Raw genomic sequence first — 25,462 nt, 5'->3', positions numbered from 1 at the left:
ATGGGGCATGATGGTCAGTCTATCATTTTGATATTTTAGTTTTTGGTAGTTTCTTTAACCTTTTTTGGTGATATTTCACGTCTTTTGGAACTGGTACCTTCGAGGGGGGGTACCGCTAAATTATTTATAATTGGCATTATTTTAAATTTACATCATTTTTTATTAATTGGGTTTAATGACTTAATTGACTAAATTATACAGGGGATTATCGACTACCTTTTGGTCCTATTATCTCTACTTTCCCTTCCCTGTTTGTTTATTTTATATTATTTTGCGTTTCGTTTCGCTCTGTATTATTGCCGTACTACTGGCTGATGTTTTTATTTTAAATATCATATTTATTTTAATTATCAGATATATATATATATATATATATATATATTAAAATATATATATATTTGTTACGATTAAGTCGTTATATATAATTAATACATAACTATAGTGTTACACGTGATACGGAAGTTATATAAAGGGAACTCGTAGAAAACACTAGATACCGAAAAAATAAATATAGCGTTATAAATGTTTTGGGATATAACTTAAGGATTTAATTTTGTTTTGAAATTTTATTGAATTAAATCGGAATCATGACTCAGACCAGAGCAGCAAAGCAAAAGGCTTAAGCTAATGGGATTGCTGTGGTTCAGGGGAGAACTGAGGGGGGGCAGTTGCCCTCTGAATCACAGTCTTTTAAAATGCACTGTTTGCTTGAGGTTTGCGGAGCAGTCGGGTACGGGACATGATACTGCCAAGGGGGATGTCTTTGTGTGTGTGCACGATGTAAGGAGTGCAAGGAAATCAGGCGACAACTCAGCGTTGTTATGGGCCTTTATGAGAGCTTGAAGGACAGGGTGGATGCCCTCAAAGGAAATAAATTGAGGGGCTCATCAAGCTCTCAGCCGCCCACATCAACGCCAGAGCTTGCACTTGGTCATCAGGCAACACAGGGGCAGCCCCCTAGGCAGAATGCGCTGGTCCCACAGGAACTAGTAGTTGTTGGTGACTCTATTGTCAGGGAAACGGGGAACATGCTTTGTAAAAGGGATAGGTGGAATAGGACCAGGGTATGTCTGCCAGGGGCAAAGGTTGATGATGTTGCAGAGCAGATATCATCTTTTAAGGGCACAAAAGGTGATATAGTTGTACACCTTGGCACTAATGATATTAAGAGTAGGAGACCAGCGGAATTACTTAGCAAGTACAGGTCACTGTTGGAAAAAAGCCGTGAATTAGGGTTGAATTTGAAAGTGTCTGCAATTCTGCCCAGACACGATAGGAGGGAGTATATGATAAGAGCCTTGTCGATCAATTCGGCCCTGGAGGGATTGTGCAAGGCTCAAGGGGTAGAATTTTTTGCAGCCTGGACTGTACTTGTTAACAGGAGAGATTGCTTCTACAGGGATGGGATACACTTAAATAGAAAGGGTGCAAGAATTTTTGCTGATGCTGTCGAGGCAGAGTTAGGTGGGTTGGAAAACTGCTAGTTGGGGGGGGATACAAGGACTAATAGATTAACAGTAGCCACTGGCAGAGGTGGAAGTGATTCTTGCACTGCTTCTATTGAAATGAGCAGAAGCCTGAAAAACAAGATGCAGGATATTTCAGAGACTGCTGGGAGTTATTGCGGTACAAGTAAACACATGGGTTGTGTTAGGGTAGCCAAGAATAGAAACAGGTGCATGTATACCTGCGTGTACACCAATGCTAGGAGTTTGGTAAATAAATTTGATGAATTTGAGGTATTGCTCAAAACATCAAAGGCAGATATTGTTGGGATATCAGAGATGTGGTTGTCACACAGATATAAGGAATGCGGAACTGGAATTTGGGGAATACAATGTGTATAGAAAGGATAGACAGGACAGGAGGGTCGGAGGGGTTATGCTATTAGTTAAACACATAAAGTCCAAGGAAGTGAAGCCAGTCGACATCGATGGACAGGGCAGTGTCGAGTCAGTTTGGTGTGACATAAGCATAGGGAAATCAAAATTGAGAGTAGGAGTGTGCTATAGGCCTAATGACTCTGATGAGTATAATAAGATATTGTACAGGGAAATAGTGGGCCAGTAAATCAGAGAGTCTCATAATGAGGGATTTTAATTTCCCAGATATTGACTGGAATTTGTGGGTTGGTCACTCACACACTAGCAAGGCTTTTGTGGATTTATTGGATGATTGTTTTCTACTCAGCATGTTCGTGAGGCAACAAGTGGGAGCAATACTCTTGATCTGATTATCAGTAGTGATTCTTCATGCATTAAGAATCTGCAGATAAATGAACCACTAGGTGGCAGTGATCACAGTGTGTTGAAGTGGGATTTACTCAAGGAGGTAACTACCATCAGAGGTAAAGGGAAGGGTTTTTGTTTTTGTAAAGGTGACTATGATGGTCTGAGACAGTATTTAAATTCTATTCAGTGGGACCAACTGATGATGTTACCAACAGCAAACTCAAAATGGGAAGCATTCAAGGAACTAATCTTGGAGGCTACCAGGCTTTACATACCAACTAAGAAATATTGTTCAAAGTTTAGGCCTAAATGGTTGTTAGATGAACTAATGAGACATTTGGCAGAAAAGAAAAATGCATGGGATACATACAAATTAATGGGTGACATGGAAGCCTATGATAGATATAAGTTGGTCTGTAACCAAGTCATAAAGGAGATTAGGCAGGCAAAGGCAGACTACGAAAAATCCTTGGCAAAGGATGCAAAGAAAAACAGAAAAGAGTTCTTTACTTATTTAAACTCAAGAAGGAAAGGGATGAATTGGATTGGTCCACTGGATATTGATGGTTCAACAGTTGAGGATCCTGCTCAGGTGGCTAACAATCTAAACGAGTATTTTGCATCTACATTCACGCATGAGGAGTTATTCAGGAAGGAGAATGATGTAGGTAAAGTAAACATTGGCAGTGAGCTGGATGATTTTGTAATAACTGAGAGGAAAGTGGAGGAGAGAGTGTTGAGGATAAACATAAAAAAGGCACCTGGGGTGGATGGGATCTATCCAGTTATATTAAAGGAGGTAGCAAAGGAAGTAAGCAAACCCCTAGCCATAATTATGAGAACTTCTTTGGACTCAGGGGAGGTACCCATAGACTGGAGATGTGCAAATGTAACCCCAATTCACAAAGGAGGATCAAAGGCTGACACAAGTAATTATAGTCCTGTTAGTTTAACTTCTGTTCCAGGTAAATTAATGGAGGCACTGGTTAAAGAAGCACTGCAGGATCATCTAGACAAGAATTCAGTTATAGCTCAGACACAGCTTGGTTTTGTTAAGGGCAGGTCTTGCCTGACCAATTTGATTGGATACTATGATGTAGTCACAAAAGAACTGGATGCAGGGAATAACTTTGATATTATATACTTGGATCTTAGAAAGGCTTTTGATACTGTTGCACATGGAAGACTGCTGCACAAATTGGAGCAGTGTGGCATTGGAGGCAAATTGCTGCTATGGATAAGGGGATGGTTTAGTGGCAGAAGACAGAGTGGTAACCAATGGACACTGCTCAACGTGGTCTAATGTTATTAGTGGAGTTCCTCAGGGTTCAGTGTTGGGTCCGTTGTTGTTTTCGGTGTTTATGAATGATATTGATGATGGGATATCAAGTTTAATGTCCAAGTTTGCAGATGATACAAAGTTGGCAGGGTTGTTAAGGACACCACTGATGCTATGCTGCTGCAACAGGATCTGGAAAGGTTGAACAGTTGGGCTGAGAGGTGGCAAATGAAGTTTAACATTGACAAATGTCAAGTACTACATATGGGAAACAGTAACCCCAGAGCAACATATCAACTCTGCGGTACTACACTGACAGTGGTGGAGAATGAAAAGGACCTGGGGGTAATTGTGCAGGCAGATATGAAGTTCTCTGAGCAGTGCAGACGAGCTGCAAGGGTAGCTCATGGTGTCTTGTCAATGATATACAGGAATTTTTCTAGCAGGGATAAGGAGGTGATTATTCCCTTGTATAAGGCAATGGTTAGGCCACATCTTGAGTACTGTATACAGGTCTTGAGGCCTCATTTCAAGAAGGATGTAGAGCTGCTGGAACGGGTACAGAGAAGGGCAACAAGATTAGTGAATGGAACAAAGGGTTGCTCTTACGAAGAAAGGCTTAAGTTTTGCAAATTACAGAGTCTGGAGACTAGGCACCGGTGAGGTGATCTGATAGAGGTGTATAAGGCTTTGAATGGTTTGAGCATGCTCAATGCCAATGGCATTCTTCATCTTGCTCAGAATAATCACCTCAGAGGGCATAAATTCAAATTGAGGAAGGACGGATGTCGGATAGATGTGTGGAAATTTGCCTTTGGCCAGTGGGTGGTTGGTTGGTGGAACCGACTTCCATCACTTGTTGTTGAAGTTGATAGCCTAAACAAATTTAAGGCTCAACTGGACAGGTATTTCGAGCGAACGGAGGGGTGAAATGGGAGTGGTGTGTTTTTTTTTTTTTTTTTTGTTTTTTTTTTTGGCTGATGCTGAATAAGCTTGCTTTCTTGCATCATATGCCTCTACTAATGCTAATGCTAATTATCATTCCCAATTTGTTTATTTGATCCTCTAAGAGAAAGATTATTCTTGGCACAAAACATGACATCTAAAACGACTCTCAAAATGCTTCACCATTTTTCTGTTTCAGTTGTTATAATGTTTTGCAAAACATTGTCAGTGAGTCCGCCAGCTTTCAATTTTTTTTTTGAAACATTTCCATTCTAAAAAAGCATTTTGATGATTTGTTGCATTTTCATGATCAACAATTCTGTTCTTCCAATCCTTAGAACCCTTTCTGAAATTACAGATGTTCGATTCTAATGTGCTTATGCTTTCCAAACAAAATGCACAGAAAACAAAATATCTCTTTACAATATTTTGAATACATCAACCAATTACGTGATAGTTTCACCATTGGAACATTTCTTAAAGAACCACTATTTTAAAAATTTATGGCCATTAATTACTGATTCTCAAAAATTTGCATGCTTGCCTTGATCAGGTCCATGCTCTACCAAAACAAATCCAATCTTGTCTGATATTACTGGCCATGATGGTGGGTCATTATAATTAATCTTTATTACATTGGCTTCTTCATTGGCCTGTTGTAAATTTTCTGGAATTTCTTCTTCGAAAGGTGGAATCTTCGACTGTACATCGTTCTGGTCAGGTGAGTCAGCATTAACATCAAATTGATTTGAGCCTTCTTCATCTGTCCGTTGTACATATCCTGAAATTTCTTCGAAAGGTGGGACTTCCAACTCTTCCTCATTTTCTCTTTGGTTATTTGAGTTAATTTCTTCCTCTGGCGGTCTCTTTTTCAAGAGACAGGATTTCTAAGTGGTTTTCATTGTCTTCACTTGCTTGTGTGGAAGAAAGGGAAAGCGGTGTCTGTTTTCCCCTTTCTTCGACCAACTCTGTAAATTGTTGTCCATATTTCGGTTATCTTCTTCTTCATTGCATTTTTACTTTTTCCTGCCTTCACTACCACTAAGTTGTTTTGATGCCATTTTTACTAGAAAACAAATTTAAATTTATTGTATTTTAATTAATTCCAAATATACCCAAACATTTACCTCCTCAACCTAACCCTCCTCATCCTGGTTCTACTGTAAATTATTAAGTCTATGTTTCGGTTATTATTAAAGATATTTATATAAATAATATCATGTAAATCATTTTCATAAAAAAATTTTGTCTTTGTAAATACAGTAAACCCGCGCTATTCGCGGTATCTGTATTCGCATATTCGCGATCGCCGATTTAATATAAAATGAAACCTAAAAAAATGTGAATTTTAAAGTGCCATGAATATTTTCCGCCATAAAAAAACATGGGCCTGGCTAAAATAATCTTTCCCAGTCAAAACACTGCTCAGTGGGTGGGGGGAGAGGGGTGACAAAATCGCGAGTGTGGATGTTTCTCGCTAATCCTTGTTCAGCATGTGCTATGCGCTTGTCATGGAAGGTTTCGTCGTTTGCTTTTAATTTATATGCTTATAAATTGAATAAATTTATCAATTTATAAATTGATATGCTTACAAATATGATAAATCTACCGTTTTGCAGTGTAAAACAGACTTTTTCGAGTGTGTTAATGGAAGAAAGTGGCTTTATTGTGGACAAGTTCTTTCTAACCCCTACAAAAATATGGCTACGAATAACAAGAGAAATGTGAAAATATCAAAGAAGGTGATGACATTAGCGAATAAATTTGAGTTATTAGATAAAATTTCTAATGGTGAAAGTGTCTCCTCAGTGGCAAAACATTATAAAATCAGTGAGTCAACGGTACGATCAATCAAAAAATCGGAAGAAAAAATCCACTGTAGTGTCCATGAAAACGTGCTAATTGCTTCAAAAATTTGCTCTGTAACTCGTGATGCTAAATTAGAAAAAATGGAAAAAGCTTTAAATCTGTGGATATAAGACCGAACTCAAAATAAAATTCCGTTAAGTTCACTCATCATTCGTGAAAAAGCAAAACTCCTTTATCAACACTTTAGCGAAAGTGGTGATAGCACTGGCGGGATAAGTTTTTTTGCTAGCAAAGGTGCTGGTTTGAAAGGTGCTGGTACGATACAATAATAATGACTTGTTATTCTTTATAACGATTTTAATATTTTACAAAACACAGGACCACTGTGATGCTGCTTATTGGCAGCTATGTGCTGCCAGGAAGCAAAATAAAATTGGCCTCCCCAAAATATTTAGATAAAATAATAAAATAAGATATAAATAATTATCAATTTCTTGAAAAAGAAAAGAATTATTATTTTTTTTATTATTAGTAATGGCCGCATGGTGCAAGAAAGCCTATGGCTTATGCTGCACCAGCAAAAAAAAAAAAAAAAAACCCAAATAAAACAATGATTAAAAATAAATAATAATAATTAATAAATGCACTTCCCTGACCCGAAGGTACTATCCAAATGACCTTTGAATTTCCCCAAACTGTCAGCCTCTACCACCCATGTAGGCAATTTACAACGTATCTCACATATAATATACTGAAACAAACAAAAATAACAAAATCATTCTGAAATTCTGGAAATAAACTTTAAATTCTAAATTGCAGTAAAATAATTCACTTTTTTCCTCACGGGAAAAAGTAATTAAAACTGGCAATTTCCCATTTTAATTTCTTCATATTTTAACCATAGGGATTAGGAGGTAAGTTTCGTGATATTTATAAGCAATGCTAAAAATTGAAATCGTATAGAGAATCGAAGCTATATGCATACGCTAACAAATAAGTTCCACATTGTTATATTATACTTTTCATTATAAAAATTACTTACCTTGAGAAAAATTGAAATATAGGGTATAAACAAACCATTTTGTAACTGCAAAATATAAATACGAAACACTGATCCAGATAAGCAAATTAAACGTAAGTCTGCAATTTCATGTATTTACTTCAAATGAATTATTTGCCTGCTGCATTGAATACTGGTAAACGTTAACCAATCATATAACCAGTGTGACATCTGGGCGTGTGGAACCAGCGGTTGGATTAGTTTTACCAGTACTATACCACTAAGGTGTAGAATGGTAATCCCTTTGATTGTTAATTCATGCTTAGCAGCAGCACTAATTGCCTCAATTGCTTGAAGGGCAGAGGTGCAAAGAATGTGTTCCCAGTTAAATCTCTCCTAATCCATTCGTTATATGGAAACTATTTTAAATGTTCGATATCGAACGAAACATACACATTGAGAGCAAAGAATATGCTCTACTTCTAGCAAGTTTAAGTCAACTCACACAAGTACTCTTGGAGTGATGATAATGTGGGTAACAAGACATTTAGATGGGGGTAAGCTCGTTGATAGAAATGTGGAAAAGATACAGATGATTATTATTTAGACCATTTAGAAGTACGTTCAACAGAACCGGTTGAACGGGCTTGTAGCTGGCACTGTGGTACCCCCTTCAGCTTTTAGCCTGAGGCAAGAGCCTTGTTTGCCTTGCCCTCAGCACGGCTCTGGTTAAAGGTTTCCATATGGTCTGCAGTGATCTTTGGTATTCCTCTATTAATAGTGGCAAATGGAGGCCTGACATAGCCGAGTGGTCAGGGTTCAGAGTGCAATAGCACATGCTCTTAGTTGACCAGGGTTCAGGACTGCTAAATATGACTAACATTTGAATTGATTGATTTATTGTAAACTCCACTGATCTGGTGGTTGTACCGGAGTATAAACAAGAACATTTATTTTATTTGTTATCATACAAGAAAGCAAGCTTATAATACAGCATCAGACAAAAAAAAAAATGCACTTTCCATCCTTCGGACAGTTTGCCTAGTTCTTCCTTGAATTTATTCAAACTACTCACCTCTACAACACTGGATGGGAGTGTGTGACATTTGATCAGCCGCTGGCTGAAAGCAAATTTCCACACATCTACCATGCAACCATCCTTCCTCGATTTGAATTTATGCTCCTGTGTGTGTGTGTGTGTGTGTGTGTATTCTAAGCAAGAGGAAGGAGTGGATGGATTCCATTAGCATTGCACTTACTCAAAACCATTCAAAGCCTTAAACACATCAGTCAGATCTTGCAGGTGCCTAGTCTGAGGACACTACAGTTTTCAGAAATAAACTTTTCCTGGTAGGAGTACCCCTTTTGTTCCTCTCGCTAATCTTGTTGCTTTTCTCTGTGCCAGTTCCAACAGATCCACATTCTTCCTAAAATGACATGTACAGTACTCAAGATGTGGCCTGATCGTTGCCTTATACAATGGGATAATCATCTCCTTATCTCTGCTAGCAAAGTTACTGTTTATTATTCAAAAAAACCCCATGAGCTGTCCTGGCAGCCTGTCTGCACTGCTCAAAGAACTTCATATCTGACAGTACATTTTCCCACAGATGTTTTTCCTTCTTCGGTTCCCTGCGTGTGGTACCGCAGATTTGGTACGTTGATCTGGGATGACTGCTCCTCATGTCAAGTACCTTGCATTTGTCAACATTAAACTTCAGCTATTACATCATGATCCATATACCTAATTTGTGTAGACCTTGGGTTTTTTTTTTTTATATAAACCCCAAACACGAGATGTATTAGAACCTATAGTACTTAGTACCGTTCTTGGAAGATGAAAGAAGATATCTGTTGATATTGGACTTGAACTTCTGTAGACTGTAATTTTCAGGAATACATACGAAGGAAGGTTGTTCCAGAAAATGGCAGTTGAATGAATAAAGGAGGAAGATGAAAAGTTGGTTCTGTAAGTTTGAAGTTGGACAGTAAATGGATGCAGTAGTACACCCTGATTTCTGTTGTTGTTTGTTTGTTATTTGGTTTTTAGGAGCATTAGCAACTAAGGCCATATTGCTCCGGGGATATGCGGTGGTCATTCCCTGACCTTTCCGCATCCTCCGTATTTGGTGGTCATGGGCTTGAACCCCAGTCTAATCAAGAAGTGTGTACTACGCACTGCTGCTCCTACCCACGGAGGCGCCCTGATTTTTGTGATCAACCTTGCTAACCTTTGTTATCATCTGCAAACTTAGACACAATGTGCCCAGCACTGAACACTGGGTGGCTTTGCTGATAACATTAGGCCAAGATGAGCAGTGCCCATCACCTCTTTATCCCTAGCAGTGACTCATCCTTAATTCCACACTCCTCCAGTGGCAAAGCTTTTCGGAAATCTAAGTATATGATGACAAAAGTATTTTTTGCATCCAGTTCCTTTGTTACTCTGTCATAGTATTTAATCGGCTTGGTCAGACTAGATCGCCTCCTTAACAAATCTTTGACTGCAGTATCATTGCAGTCCTGTCTACGTGGTCCTGCATTACTTCATTATTTTTCCCTGGAACAGAAGTCAAACTATCGGGGCTTTATGAATTGGGAATACACTTCGGGCAACTCAAATCCACAAGATCTCCTCAAGGATACTCTCATAATCATGGTTTAGATATGATTTATCCCCTTGTTTCTAGTGTTTACGTAAGTAAAGAAGTCTTTGCTAGAGACTTTGTAATCTGGCTAAGCCTGCCTAACCTCCTTTTGTGACTTTATTGCACACTAGTTTATAATTACTCTAGGCATCTGCTTCACCTGCATAATTTATATGCATCCCGTGCATTTTTATTCTCTGCCACAAGTCTCATTAGTTCATTTGACCTCAGTTTAGGTTGAACCGTATCTTTTAGTTTGTATAAAAAGCCTAGTACCTTATATGATTGCCTCCCTGAATGCTTCTCATTTAGAACTTGCTGTTGGCAATTTCATCAGTTAGTCCTAATGCATAGAATTTAAAAACTGTCTGAAACTGCTGTAATCACCTTTGCTAAATAAAAGGCCTTTACCTTCTTAATGCATGAAGGGTTACTCTGATAACACTGGTCAGCAAGGTTTTGCTAACCTGGGTAAAAGTAAGCATGTTTTGTTAATTTGTATGTGCCAATTATGAATTTTTTTTTAGTAAAAAGTTTCAATCACATCACATTATTTAGAAAAATGCCAAAACAGTTTTTAAAAAAATGTAAAATAGCTTCAAAATCAACGAAATTGTCCAACATCACACTACCTTTCTCGATCAAATTTATTGTAACAAAAGCGACATATCTGTGTTGTTTAATGGTATACTAATATCTCTTTTTACTTTTATGGCCGTGAGGAGTGCCTGCTCTGAGTAATATTGCTATAATCCTTATTATGCAGTAGCACATTTGGACTCTACTACATTTCTGGCAGCCAGGCACCTCTGCAAAAGACAACTTGTTTACAAGCTGTCTTTAGCCCTTAAATGTACATTTTTTGGGTTAGTTTTGAGTTGTAAGATCTAGTGGTTGTGGTGTTTTAAAGTTCTATTTTGGTCTTTTGAAATGGGGCAAAAATGCCATGAGGGCATTAATTCACCAAACAGTTTTTGCTCTGTTTGTGGACAATTTATAGTGAAGTCGCAATGTCAATCAATCACAGACAAGGAGAAACAAGCTTATTGTTTTTATTTTGGTTGTCATGTGGGCAATCAGGATAAAAGGTGGGCACTGCATATATGCTGTATAATGTGCCATGTAAAACTGACTGAATGAATGAATGAGAACAATTCTAAAATGTCTTTTGCTGTTCCAATGATCTGGTGAGAACCAACAAGTCACCTCAAAGATTGTTATTTCCGCCTCACAAATACTGAGGGGTTTTCAAGGAAAAATAGAGTTAAAATAAAATACCCCAACCTTCCGTCTGCAATAAGACCAGTGACACACACACACACACACACACACACACACACACACGAACCCCCTATTCCTCCACCTAGTTGTGAAGAAATCATTATTCCGGAAGAAGAGTAAGAGTCACAAGAGCCCTGCTCCCCCCTCAATGTCTGCCGATCCTAGTTACAATCCTGAAAATGATAAACCCCATACTTAATTGAGCAAATTTAACTTAATGATTTGGTTAGGGATTTAAATCTTTTAAAGCAACAGGCTGAGCTATTAGGGTCTAGGTTGCAACAGTGGAATTTTCTGGCAAAAACCACGAGGATTTCTGGGTTAGAAACCGAAATGAAAAGTTTGCGGGTTATGATCAAATGGAAGGTTCTCTTTGTGTCTGCAAAGATGTAACGGATTGATGGATGAACTAGGGTTTGAACATAATTCTGAAGAATGGAGATTATTCATCTATTCTTCTAAAAGCAATTTTGCCACACAATGGTAATATCACACCGTTGGTCCCAGTGGCTCATTCAGTGGCTATGAAAGAAACCTATGATAGCATGTCATTGCTATTAAATGCCTTAAACTATAAGAAATATTATTGGAAAATTTGTGGTAATTTAAAAGTAATCATTTTGTTGCTTGGACTACAGGTTGATTTTACTAAGTATTGTTGTTTCCTGTGTTTATGGGATAGTCGAGCAGTAGAACATCATTATATTGTGAAGGAATGGCCCATCAGAGAAGAATATGTTCCCAGGAAACTCAACATCAGACATGCATGCCTTTAGTGGAACCTGAAATGGTGCTTCTTCCACCTTTGCACATTACGTTGGGTCTCATGAAAAATTTTGTAAAAGCTCTGGATAAAAATAGTGAAGGTTTCGAGTACTTAAAAAGCCAGTTTCTAAAAAAGTAGTGATGCAAAGTTGAAGGAAGGTATATTTCTGGCCCACAAATTTAAAGGATAGCTTTTAAAGGATAATCTTTGAAGCTAAACTTAATGCCACTGAATTAGCTGCGTGGAAATCCTTCAGAGCTGTTGTTAGTTGATTTTTAGGAAATAGAGAACTATAAAGAGTTGATAGAAGAATTGTTGCATAACTATCAAAAGTTAGGATGCCAAATGTCACTGAAGATATGCCTCCTGCACCTGTACTTCTTTCCCGACAACTTGGGATCTGTCAGTGACAGGCAGGGCGAATGATTCCACCAAGATATCTACACTATGGAGCCGAGGTATCAAAGACGATGGGATCCAGCAATGAGGGGGAGAACCATTCTGCTCATAAGAGGAAAAAAGTAAATGTAAGTAATACGATTTCCTATTTTTGCCTCCACTTTTGTGGGTTAATTGATTACTTAAATCCAAATAGGTGTTTATAAAGTTTAAATATGTTATTTTTTTATCAATTTGGAATGTTTACTGGTTGTCATTTCTATTTCAAGCAATTAATTACAAGAAAAGTAGTCAAGTACATTTAGATAAGTAAAAATTCACAATTTTTGGAAAAAAAACAGGAGCATGAAGCCATAACATGAAAATGTGATGTGTTTTCATTTTCAGCACATGCCATTTAGTCAAAATCAGTTAATTTCGTTCAAGTTATCCAAAAACATTGCTTAAAATTGTTGGCTAGTGTAATCAGATCAAGGATATACTTCATTAATAGCTCTCTAACTTGAGACATTGCCCAAGATAAATCACAATATTCCACAAAACAATGTCTTTGTATAGGTTTCAGTTGCTGCTCTTTATCTACATTTTGCTAATAATGACAATGCAGAGGGCAGGGATTGTCTGAGAAAAATCAGGCTGCTCTTGGTATTATTGGGCAACTTTATTTAGAAAGACTTATATCATAGAGAGACTTATAATGAAGCAATGTTATCTCTTCCAACAGCCTGGTGGTGGTTTTTTTTTTTTTTTATTTATTTTTATAGCCTGGTTAAGGGGAATTGAAAGAATATGGGGATGTTCCACTTAAGTATGTGAACCATGTATTCATTACAAAACTTTGGCTTTCATCAAAGCTAATAGGTAAGCACTACATTGTTTTCTTGCAAAAGTGGTTCACTACACTATTTCAGTAATTCAGCTTGTTGTACTATGCATCTCTGTAGAAAGGAGATGTTCCTTTCTAAAAATCAAGCTTATCAGCAATAAAATGGCATGATAAAAAGATGCCTTAGTGTTATTTATGATTCACAGAGAAAAAGATAAAAGAAGTAATGAAGAAACCAGATGTTTATATTTTTGCTTCCTTCAAGTGCCTCAGAAAAGTGTTAGATCGTGCAGGAAACCTTTCTTTCACCTAATGGGCATTATTATAGCAGATGCACACATTATGTATGGGAAAAGTAGTAGCAGAATTTCTCCTAGAATTTCTTAAATGAACGATGGATTAGAAAAATGCACAATGGAGGATGCTTTATAGAAAGTGGCCCCTCGCATTTCGCCCCCAGTAGATGAGTAGGTTACAAAAATGTAAATACAGTCAACTCTCGAATTTTTATTGCAGTCCCAGCTTCTTTAGTGGAGATTCAATGTTAAACTCTCGATTACTCGAACTTTTCCGAACAAATTGTCAAAATTACATTTGTGTACAAATTGTCACGTAGCTTTTAAACTAATTTCTTCCCTTTTGTATGTCTTCAGGGTTCTCTTTCCGTTGTGAAAGGATTAACTGATACTCAACCACGAGGGCAATAGTCACGTGGTTAGTGACGGACGTGGGAGGAGGGAACAGTGACTAATCTTATAGGAGTCTTTTCAGTAACAAGTGAATCTTGTTCTGATTTGTCTAAATTCAAACAATAAAAGTTCCTGCATCTGGCTCGCCTCACATTTCCTGGCGCAGTGGACAGCACACATTTGCTGTTTTCGCTGCCTCATTATTGGCGGTGCATCGCATGAATAAGCTGAGCATTGCAATATCTGCATATTATTTTTGCATCTTGATTGATTAATCCTATGTGTACAATGGCAAAAAGTGTTCCATCAATAAGAGGCAAAAGAAAATTGGTAGATGATGACAACCACATTTGTGTTTTCAAAGAGAACTCTAGATGAACAACATGGAATCTGGGTTTGTGAAAAACGTTCCACCTGCAAAGGGCGTGTTTGGACAGAGGGTTTGGAAGGCCCAGTTGTGAAAGTCGTAACTAAACATAACCATGCAGCTCAAGCTGCAAGGTCGGAAGCATTGCAATTGATTGGTCAAATATGGCAACATGCAACAACCACGAAGAAACGACCACAGCAAATTTTTGCATCAGTAATTGCAGAGGCTCATGCCAATGTCACAGCATTACTTCCTAAAAAGGATTCACTTAAACCATTTGTCATGTTCAATGCAACAATGGTACTACTGCTTTACCGAGCAATCTCCAGGACTTAATAATTCCACAAAATTATCAAGAAATTATTATCGATGGCAATGTACAACAGTTTTTGATGTATGATTCTCAGGACGAACTGCTCCCGGGTTGCATGCACTTATTTTTTCCACTAGTAACAATCTTCAGTTATTGGCGCATAGCCAGGTGTGGTTTTCTGATGGAACTTTTAGCACAGTACCCATGCATTTCAGCAGCTTTATACAATTCATGTGGTTCAATTCAATGCAGTTATTCTGGTCTATGCACTTCTGCCAAACAAAACTCGTGCCACATGCGTCAAGTTGCTTCAAGAAGTTAAAAATCTACAACCGAGTCTCCACAACCCCAGTGACTTATTACAGATTTCGAATAAAGTGCCATGCAAGCCTTCCAACAAGAATTTCCTGGTATTGTAAATACCGGTTGTTTTTTTTCCATCTTTCCCAAAGCGTTTGGCGAAATGTACAGAATGAAGGTTTAAAAGCCCGACATGAACAAGACTGAATTTGCTCGTTGGATCTGAATGATTCTGGCATTGGCATCTATTCCTCCTGCTAACGTTATTCAAGCATTTGAAGATTTACTTGAAGCTGATGACTTCCCCATTGAAGCTATGATGATTGCAAACTGCTTTGAAGATACATATATTGGAAGAAGACAACGGAGAGGCCGACAATTACCCATTTTTGCCATCGAATTGTGGAATGTTTACACACGAACACTGAATGATCAGCAACTGAATGGAAGGGGTGGCACAGGGGATTTCAGAAAACTTGTGTTACTTTATTCCCAAATATTTACCGATTCATTGATTCTTTAAAGAAACAACAAAGGCAGCACAATTTTGAAATTACACAACTAATTGCCGGTAATTCAGGCAATCAAAGAAACAAGAAGTATGCTGCAATTTCTGCTAGAATCAAAAGAATAGTCCAACACTTTCAAAATCTTAATGTGATTGATTACCTTAGGGACACTGCATACAACTTTGAGTTTTAAACAATAATAATGTGCATTTATTCTATTAAAACAAAATAAATTAGAATTATTAAAAAATGGTGTATTATTTACATTTCTGTAGCCTACTCATTATCTACAGGGGGCGAAATGCGAGGGGCCACTTTTCCAGATCCCACGGAGGACACCTTTTTCAGGGAGAAAGAAATCAGAAGCAGATCTGCCCGCTTGCCTTGGACACACACGCACGGCGCACACTGTTGTTGTTGGAGGTTTTACGGCGCAACAGCAGCTAAAGGCCATTATGCACCGGTGCACACTGCTTAGAAAATTTGGTATAGTCGGTAGAATGCATGTACAGAAATGGCTCTGATGCATATATTCCACCAGCTACACAATTCTCTAAGCTGTGTGTGTGTGTGTGTGTGTCCGTCCGGTAAGGGAGGAAACAAGTTGGGAATGCAAAAAGTGTGGTGGAGGCATTCCCCTGCATCCAAAATGTTGTTTTTACTTGTATCAACACCAAAAAGAAAATATTTAACCTCAATTTTGAAAATCTGTAACATTGTTCAACAATTGAACAACACTACTAATAAATATTTTTATGTTCTGAAATGTGGAAATTTTGTTTTTTAAAAACAAAATAATGCTATAGGCCAAAAAAGTGAATTTCAAATTAAATAAATTATGATTGTTACATACTTTGAGTTTTGGTTTTTTGTTACATTAAATTCAGTCGCTAAAAGCATTAAAGAGCAAGATCATATTTGAACATTACTTTGGAAAAAAGTTTCATATAACAGCCTGTACCTTTTAGTTTTTATTAGATTAACGGATAATTTTTACATCACAATTTTATTTCATTTTTATATAAACTACTAAAAATATTTCAAACCTTTATTTTTAGTCATCTGGGCATCCTGATAATGTCAAATGCAAAGTTTGCAGCAAACAGGTAATATATCTTCTATATACATGAAGTTTGATTTGGTGTTATTTTGTCTATACTTTTTCACAATAATTATTATTTATACGAAACTAAAATTTTGATCTTAGATCACTTTTTTTATCATGTTTTTCTTTTTTATTTTTCAGTTAAGTCTGCACTCACATGTTACTAAATTCCTGAAAATTTTAAAAAAGAGACACTTAAAACTAACATTTAAATACATGAACATATTCTGGGTTATTCATCCTGAACAGTAATTAGCTGATCTCAAGCAGAGGGAGTAGAGTTTTTGCAGTTATTCCAGAATTTTAAACCCAAAATCCATAAATTGAGCCATGAATATGTACTTGTAGAGAGAGAGACAGTAACTCCAACTTGTATAAAACAAATGACCATACCTTTGCAAAACTGCCCAACTCAAAACTCACAGAACCAAATTTTTCTCTTCCACTTGTTTTCTAGAACATCCTTTCTTCATGCCTTTGCCAAAAATTACAATCTGCTGAAATTCAAGTCTAATGTCAACAAGTATCTTCTGTCTTCTCAACCTACAACCTATGCACAGTACTAATTACTGTAAGTTCTGATACTTTTCATGTTTGGTATTTTCATTAAAAATAAATAAATAAAAGTGGCCAGTAACAGTGCAGGCAGTGAAAACATCTGAAACTCTGTCAGTGTACTGTTCAGTTACCACATGTGGATAGCACTTAAACTTTGTGACACATAATCCACAAGACAAACTGACCTACAGGAATCTGGCACTATTTGTCCACAGAGAAAGTTGACAATTTATACAGTCCTGTGATTGCAGAAATCGGTGTCATAGGAACTGCTCCAGAAATTCCCACATTTTATAAGATTGATGTCTGATGAATAGAAGAGCTATGGCAAATGGATAACTTTTCTTCGTGATCTTTGGACACCTTGTCATGTAGCAATTTCATCCTGGTAGATGTTTCCCTGTACATCCAAAAAAACTACAGCATGGGCTACAAGTAATCATCAGGATGATCATAAGCTTACATCATTGAGATAGTGATATACTGCAATGAGTGTACTCAAGTCATTATGTAAGCCCACACCATTATACTTGACTGTTGGATGTATGATTACAACTCCTTCATTTGTCACCACACATCTGTGTGCCATAATACTGGAATTTGGGGAGTACAACGTCTACAGAAAGGATAGACTGGATAGGAAGGGAGGAGGGGTTAGCTATTAGTTAAGAAATACATAAAATCCAAGGAAGTGAAGCCAGTGGACATCGCTGGACAGTGCAGTGTCGAGTCAGTTTGGTGTGACATAAGCATTGGGAGATCAAAATTGAGAGTAGGAGTATGCTATAGGCCTAATGACTGTGATGAGTATAATAAGAAACTGTACAGGGAAATAGAGTGGGCCAGTAAATCAGAGAGTCTTATAATGGGAGATTTTAATTTCCCAGATATTGACTGGAATTTGGGGGCTGGTCACTCACACACTAGCAAGGCTTTTGCGGATTTATTGGATGATTTTTTTCTACATCAGCATGTTCGGGAGGCAACTAGAGGGAGGAATACTCTTGATTTGATCATCAGCAGTGATTCTTCATGCATTAAGAATCTGCAGATAAATGAACCACTAGGTGGCAGTGATCACAGTGTGCTGAAGTGGGATTTACTCAAAGAGGTAACTACCATTAGGGGTAAAGGGAAGGGTTATTGCTTTCATAAAGGCGACTACGATGGACTGAGACAGTATTTAAATTCTATACAGTGGGACCAACTGATGATGTTACCAACAGCAAATGCAAAATGGGAAGGATTCAAAGAACTTATCTTGGAAGCTATTAGGCTTTACATACCAACTAAGAAATATTGTTCAAGGTTTAGGCCTAAATGGATGTCAGATGAACTGATGAGGCATATGGCAGAGAAGAAACATGCATGGGATACATACAAATTAACACATGACACAGAAGCCTATGATAGATACAAGTTGATCTGTAACCAAGTTACAAAGGAGGCTAGGCAGGCGAAGGCAGATTACGAGAAATCTTTGGCAAGGGAGGCAAAGAAAAACATCAAAGAGTTCTTTACTTATGTAAACTCTAGAAGGAAGGGGATGAATCAGATTGGTCCACTTGATATCGATGGGTCAACTGTTGATGATGCTGCTCACGTAGCTAACAAACTGAATGAATATTTTGCATCGACATTCACACATGGAGTTATTTAGTGAGGGGAAAGCCAGAGGTGTATTCAGCTCTAGCAGTAAGCTAGAGAATCTTCTAATAACTGAGAGTAAAGTGGAGGAGAAATTGTTGAAGATAAACACAAGAAAGGCACCCGGGGTGGATGGGATCTATCCAATTATATTAAAGGAGGCAGCAAAGGAAGTAAGCAAACCCTTAGCCATAATTATGAGAGCTTCCTTGGACTCAGGGGAGGTACCCACAGACTGGAGATGTGCAAATGTGACCCCAATTCACAAAGGAGGATCAAAGGCTGACACAAGTAATTATAGACCTGTGAGTTTAACTTCTGTTCCAGGGAAATTAATGGAGGCACTAGTTAAAGAAGCATTGCAGGATCATTTAGACAAGTCTTCAGTTATAGCTCGGACACAGCATGGTTTTGTTAAGGGGAAGTCTTGCCTGACCAATTTGATTGGATACTATGATGCAGTCACAAAGGAACTGGATGCAGGGAATAGCTTTGATATTATGTACTTGGATCTTAGAAAGGCTTTTGATACTGTTGCTCATGGAAGACTGCTGCACAAATTGGAGCAGTGTGACATTGGAGGCAAATTGCTGCTGTGGATAAAGGGGTGGCTGAGGGGGAGAAGACAGAGAGTGGTAATCAATGGACACTGCTCGTCGTGGACTAATGTTATTAGTGGAGTCCCTCAGGGCTCAGTGTTGGGTCCATTATTGTTTTCTGTATTCATAAATGATATTGATGATGGTATATCAAGCTTAATGTTGAAGTTTGCAGACGACACAAAGGTAGGCAGGGTTGTCAAGGACACCACTGACACTATGCTGCTGCAACAGGATCTAGAAAGGTTGAGCAGATGGGCTGAGAGGTGGCAAATGAAGTTTAACATTGACAAATGTAAAGTACTACATATGGGAAACAGCAACCCCAGAGCAACGTATCAACTCTGCGGTACTACACTGACAGTGGTGGAGAATGAAAAGGACCTGGGGGTAATTGTGCAGGCAGATATGAAGTTCTCTGCAGTGCAGACGGGCTGCAAGAGTAGCTCATGGTGTATTGTCAATGATATATAGGAATTTTTCTAGCAGGGATAAGGAGGTGATTATTCCCTTGTATAAGGCAATGGTCAGGCCACACCTACAGTACTGTATACAGGTCTGGAGGCCTCATTTCAAGAAGATGCAGAGCTGCTGGAACGAGTACAGAGAAGGGCAACAAGATTAGTGAATGGAACAAAGGGGTGCTCTTACGAAGAAAGGCTTAAGTTTTGCAAATTACAGTGTCTGGAGACTAGGCACCAGCGAGGTGATCTGATAGAGGTGTATAAAGCCTTGAATGGTTTGAGCATGCTCAATGCTGATGGGATTCTTCCTCTTGCTCAGAATAATCACCTGAGAGGGCATAAATTCAAATTGAGGAAAGACAGATGTAGGATAGACGTGTGGAAATTTGCCTTTAGCCAGCGGGTGGTTGGTTGGTGGAACAGACTTCCATCCCTTGTGGTGGAGGTTGATAGCCTAAATAAGTTTAAGGCTCAGCTGGACAGGTATTTTGAATGAACAGAGGGGTGAAGTGGAAGAAGTTTTTTTTTTTTTTTTTTGGCTGATGCTGCATAAGTTTGCTTTCTTGCATCAAATGCCTCTGCTAATGCTAATAAGGACAAAGGATTACTCTTCATACTGCTATATTACATTCTGCCACTGCTCCTTGGCCTATGTAGTAGTAGTGGTGGCATGTGATGGAAGAAAGCAAGTGTATGAGCTTATGGAGCATCAGCCAAAAAAAAACAAAAAAAAAACACACCATTCCCTCCAAATGCCTGTCCAGTTCCTCCTTAAATTTATTTAACCTATCAACTTCCACAACGACAGACAGAAGCTTGTTCCAGCAATTAACCACCCGCTGGCTAAAGGCAAATTTCTGCACATCTATTCTACATGTCTTTTCTTAATTTGGATTTATGCCCCCTTAGGTTCGTAATCTGAACAAGTGGAAGGATCCCATCAGAATTCAGTGTGCTCAACCCATTCAAGGCCTTATACACTTCAATCAGATCACCGCCCAGGTGCCTAGTCTCTAGCCACGGCAATTTGAAGAACTTCAGCCTCTCTTGCTAAGAGGATCCCTTCATTCCCCTCACCAATCTTGTTGCCCTTCTCTGTACACACTCAAGCAAATCTACATCCTTCCTATAATGAGGCCTCCAGACCTATACGCAGTACTCAAGGCATGGCCTGACTATTGCCTTATCCAGAAGGACAATCACCTCCTTTTCCCTGCTAGCAAAATTCCTGTATATCATTGACAAAACCCCATGACCTGCCCTGGCAGCCTGTCTGCATTGCTCAGAAAACTTCATATCTGACTGCACAATTACTCTCAGGTCTTTTTCATTTTCTACCACCTTGTATGTGCTTGGCAAACCCAGGGTCCTGAGTTGGATATCATCATTCTTCTCTTTTTTGGTGATTCCTTTCTACTTCTGACACTCTCTCTCTCTCTATCAGGGTAACTCAGGGAATTTTTTTTGGCTGGTGCAGCATAAGCCTCAGGCTTCCTTGCACCATATGGCTAATAATAATAATAATGCACTGAAGAAAGTTGTGTACCAGGTGGGTTCCATGAATGCTAATGCCAAATATAAGGAGCAGAGAGTGCAGGCTTATGCCCATCTTCTGGAGTGGTAGAGACCATAAGCAGTGTTTTTTTTTTTTTTTTTTTCAACAGTACCAAAAATGAGACTTGAATACATCATTATGCACTGTAGTCAAAATGGCAGTGTATAGAATGGTAACAAGGATTTGTCGATAAAGAAGAAATTCAAGGCTCTGCCATCCACTGGAAAAATTCTATATTCCATTTTTTGGAATGAGAGAGTAGTTACCTTTTGGATTTTGTGTAACAGGGATAGATGATCAGTTGTGCTCGCTGTATGGGCACACTGAAGACCCAAATTACAAAAGTGAGACCAGAGAAGAAAGAATATGTAAAAAAATAAATTTAAGAACTTAAAAGATGAAGTGCATAACACAATTTAAACCAGCATTACATACAGTGATATCCAAGAAATAATTGAAAGCATTAGTTTGAGTGCCCTTGCATTTAAAAAAAAAAAAAGCAAGTCATCCAGATTCTTTGATTACTTAGATTAGAATTAAAAGAAAATTGTGATTTAAGTGGTTCCTTTTTGTGAACACAGTACTCCATTTTAGATGTTATAACATAGCCTCCAGCAGATATTTCTCATGGAATAATTTTTTTTATGTACCAGGTGGTTATAAAATAACTTTCCCTATTCAGGAGACCTTAAGTGTCAAAGCGGTTATAGAGTTAGCACTGTGAAAATCGATGGGTATGTCATTTAGGGTATGGGGAAGCAATTTGTAGAAGAAAAAAAATTTAGTTCAAATTTCCGCCACCAGGGGAGAGATTTGGCACTGCGAACATGAGATGGAATACAGGTAGTTCTCAACTTAATTCGTTCCTAGCGTGCGCTCGTAAAGCAGGAATTTATTACCCATAGGCATAATGTTAAAAATATGGGTTAATGAATGGTAAGCCAACAATGAAATTAGCTAATTAGTTTGTTTAAACAATGATTGATTTATCCAAAGAAATGAAAACATAGCCTGTAAAATCAAGCAAATTATAATAGAGAAATTATTTATGACTTACAAACATTAAAGAATGTTTATTCTTTATCATCATCATCGACTAAATGCACACTCGTTGATCACTCATTATTGGCTTGGCACTTGTTGGTTTGTTGTACAAGGAGTTGTCTTCTTCAGAAATGGTGGTGTATCTACACTGATATTATATAGTTAATTACCAATACCCATAAGAAATTATGCCTTGTGCATTTCATCTAATAAATTTGAAAATATTTGCGTTTGGACTTCTCTCAGTTTTTGGTTCGAATTTCTGTGGGCAAATATTTTCAAACATGAACTATATTAAAAATAAATCAAGAAACAGTCCGAACAATGCAAGTCTCTCAGCATGCTTAAAGATCAAAATTACGGCATACTTCCCTAGTGTTGAGAGATTCGCTCAAGAAGTTCAGCAGCAAAAGTCACATTAATTAGATATATTATTAATAAATAATATTTCAAAATATATATTTTTTTGAATAAAACACCTCACTCTATTCCATTTCTTAACCTCCACCTCTTCCCCCTCCCCAGCTTGAGCTGAAGTGTGGCTCTTCGGATTCTCTCTCTCTTTTTTTTAATTTGATCAAAAATGGCTCGTCACTCAAAAAAGGTTGCCGACCCCTGCTGTAATGTATGGACTTTGTAGGGGCTTTCATGCACTGCAGATGGACGAGAAGTTCCCCATATTCGGCAGTTTTGTGCATTTACAGCCCCACGAAGAGTGAAATGTGCCTCATCAGACCACACGATTGTTCAAGCTCATGTATCGTCAAGTTCCGTATGAGCCAGAAATAGTAGAGCAAATTCCATTTGTTGTTGCTGATCACAAGACTTTAGTTCTTGCACTACGTGAATCTTGTATGGGAACCAGTGTAAATTTATTCGAAGCACTTTACGTACAGTGGACCAAGGAAGGTTCAAGTCTTTTGGTACAACTCTGGCACTACTGATTGCACTACCGCTGCAACTGCCACTTCATCCGTTCTGATGCGTGGCTATCCTCTGCCTGAAATTACATCTAACTCCCTGGTCTATAGTCTAATTTCTTTTTTAGTTTTTGAGGCCCCACTAAAGTTAAATGTCCTTTACGCAAACTTTTAAGTTTCTGATATTCACTTAGTGCTACATTAGCGTTATTATTATTCTGGTAGAACAGTTTTACTAAAAGAGCATGTTCCTTTATTTCTAAGAGCCATAATGGTTATTGACGGTGGCTTTGGCCTTTCCGCTTTTATCTAACAGGGTGGCGCCTCCGTAGCCAAGTGGGCAGGAGCAGCAGTGCATAGCATATGCTTCTTGATTAGACCGGGGTTCAAGCCTGTGACCACCAAATGCGGAGGATGCGGAAAGGTCAGGGAATGTCCACCGCATATCCCCGGAGCAATATGGCCTTAGTTGCTAATGCTCCTTAAAAAAAAAAAAAAAAAAAAAAAATCTAACAGGGTGTCATTTGCGTAAGCAGTGTCTTGAAGTACAGGTGACCCCCGCTTAACGCTGATCATTCGTTCCCGAAAAACAGAGCGCTAAGTGAATCCGCGCTAAGCGAGCGCAGCTTTCCCATAAGGTAACATATGTATTTATGAGCTGCGGTCAGTGCCATAGGATATTTCCTAATGAATAATAAACAGTAATGAAAAGATGCACAAATGTTGGTCAAAATATTTAATATTCAAATATTTGCGCATATAAAATATTCTGCATTGCATACGTATAATTATGTGGTAACTACTTGCGTATCAAAAGTAAATTTAAAATTCCAATTAAAATAATGAATTTAATTTAATTGATGAATTTAATCATGAAAAATGTGTGCATTTTGAGTTGAACTTTGGCCCTTTTCCAAATAAACTAAAAGGGGTATTAATTTTAAATCCCCCGCAGCGTTAAAACCAACAATAAAGTCAACCGATCCTTCACCGCTTTGAAACCTGGCATGTTTTTTTCTTCTTTCAATATGAAACTTCTTTTAGGCATTCGTTTCCACAAAAGTCCTGCTTCAGCTATGTTAAAAACTTGTTGAGAAGTATAACACATAATACCCCTCTTCAATAATTTTAACAAAAGTTCTTTTTTGAAAGTTTCGGCTCCTTGATCTGCACTTGCGGCTTCTCCCTGGATTTTAAATCGATTCAACCAGTCTTTACCAGTTTTAAATGGTTCCACTTTTTTTTTTTTTTAGGCGAGTTTTCTTCAGATCATCATATTGGCTAATCTCTTTCTCTCTCTTTTTAATATTTAACTTAACTGAATTCTGCATTGGAATATTATCTTCAATAAAATTAGTCTTTCCATTTCAATCCTAATAGCCGGCCTAGTCCTAGTTGCTTGCAGTGGAACAGCTATCTTTCCCGCTGCAAAAATTAATTCTTTATTTTTTTATAATTGTTCTTACAGTTAAAGTTGCAAGTCCTAAATTATGGCACACATCCGTTTGTCGTTGACCGGAATCGATTCGCTTCAAAACGTCTAATTTACTTTTCAAATTCAGTCTTTTTCTGACATTTATAGTCTTCGTACTGCACCCAGACGTTGTTGCTTTTTCATTCCTATCAGTCATTATTAGCTCTTCGAATATGTAACTGCGTTGGTTGAATTAATTACGATACAATGTTCAAGTAAACTTTCCGTTACGCACGATGTCTAATACTCTACTGAGTGATGACTAGACTTCGGATAAATGCATATAACGCAAATATTACAAGCAATATATTTGATCATTTTTTAAAATGTTGATCGCGGAACTACGTGACAAGTCACTGTACTGAAACTAAATTAGCGTGTGAGAAAATTTTACTGAGCATGGGAAAATTTCTCAAGTCGGCGTGGGAAACGTTTTAATGCTGTTTTGCTATTCATTTTCAAGCTATCGACTCCATCAAATGAAACGATTTCGTTAATATGTCAAAAATGTAATCTGTAAAAGAGCGTTATAGTGATCTGTGACAGCGTTATAGTCAGATACGGATTATAATATAAGAACAGCGTTATAGCGAATCAGCGTAAAGCGAACCGCGTTATAACGGGGGCCTGCTGTAAATAACAACTTTTACATATGTGCAGTGCCGTTTTTTTCCCCTGGTCGTAGAAATTAACTGTTTTTTTTTTTTTTTTTTTCTTCTACAGATCGCTTC

At 37.9% G+C, this 25,462-nt stretch overlaps 1 protein-coding gene across 3 annotated transcripts in view; it reads left to right on the top strand.

Moving 5' to 3' along the window:
• The window catches only part of LOC150089511 (uncharacterized), a 258,840-nt gene that overhangs the window by 213,926 nt on the left and 19,452 nt on the right, over nucleotides 1-25,462 (top strand). For all 3 annotated transcript variants that reach the window (XM_090389530.1, XM_090389531.1, XM_090389529.1), the window contains exon 12: nucleotides 16,424-16,471. In XM_090389530.1, coding sequence (XP_090245656.1) covers nucleotides 16,424-16,471 — 48 coding nt within the window. The remainder of the gene's footprint in view (nucleotides 1-16,423; nucleotides 16,472-25,462) is intronic.

The sequence above is a fragment of the Mastigoproctus giganteus genome, chromosome 2 (genome assembly GCF_048544385.1).
Source record: "Mastigoproctus giganteus isolate SK-2022 chromosome 2, ASM4854438v1, whole genome shotgun sequence".
Classification (NCBI taxonomy): domain Eukaryota; kingdom Metazoa; phylum Arthropoda; class Arachnida; order Uropygi; family Thelyphonidae; genus Mastigoproctus; species Mastigoproctus giganteus.
Note: the sequence above shows the minus strand (reverse complement) of the source record. Positions and strands in the feature narration are given on the sequence as shown.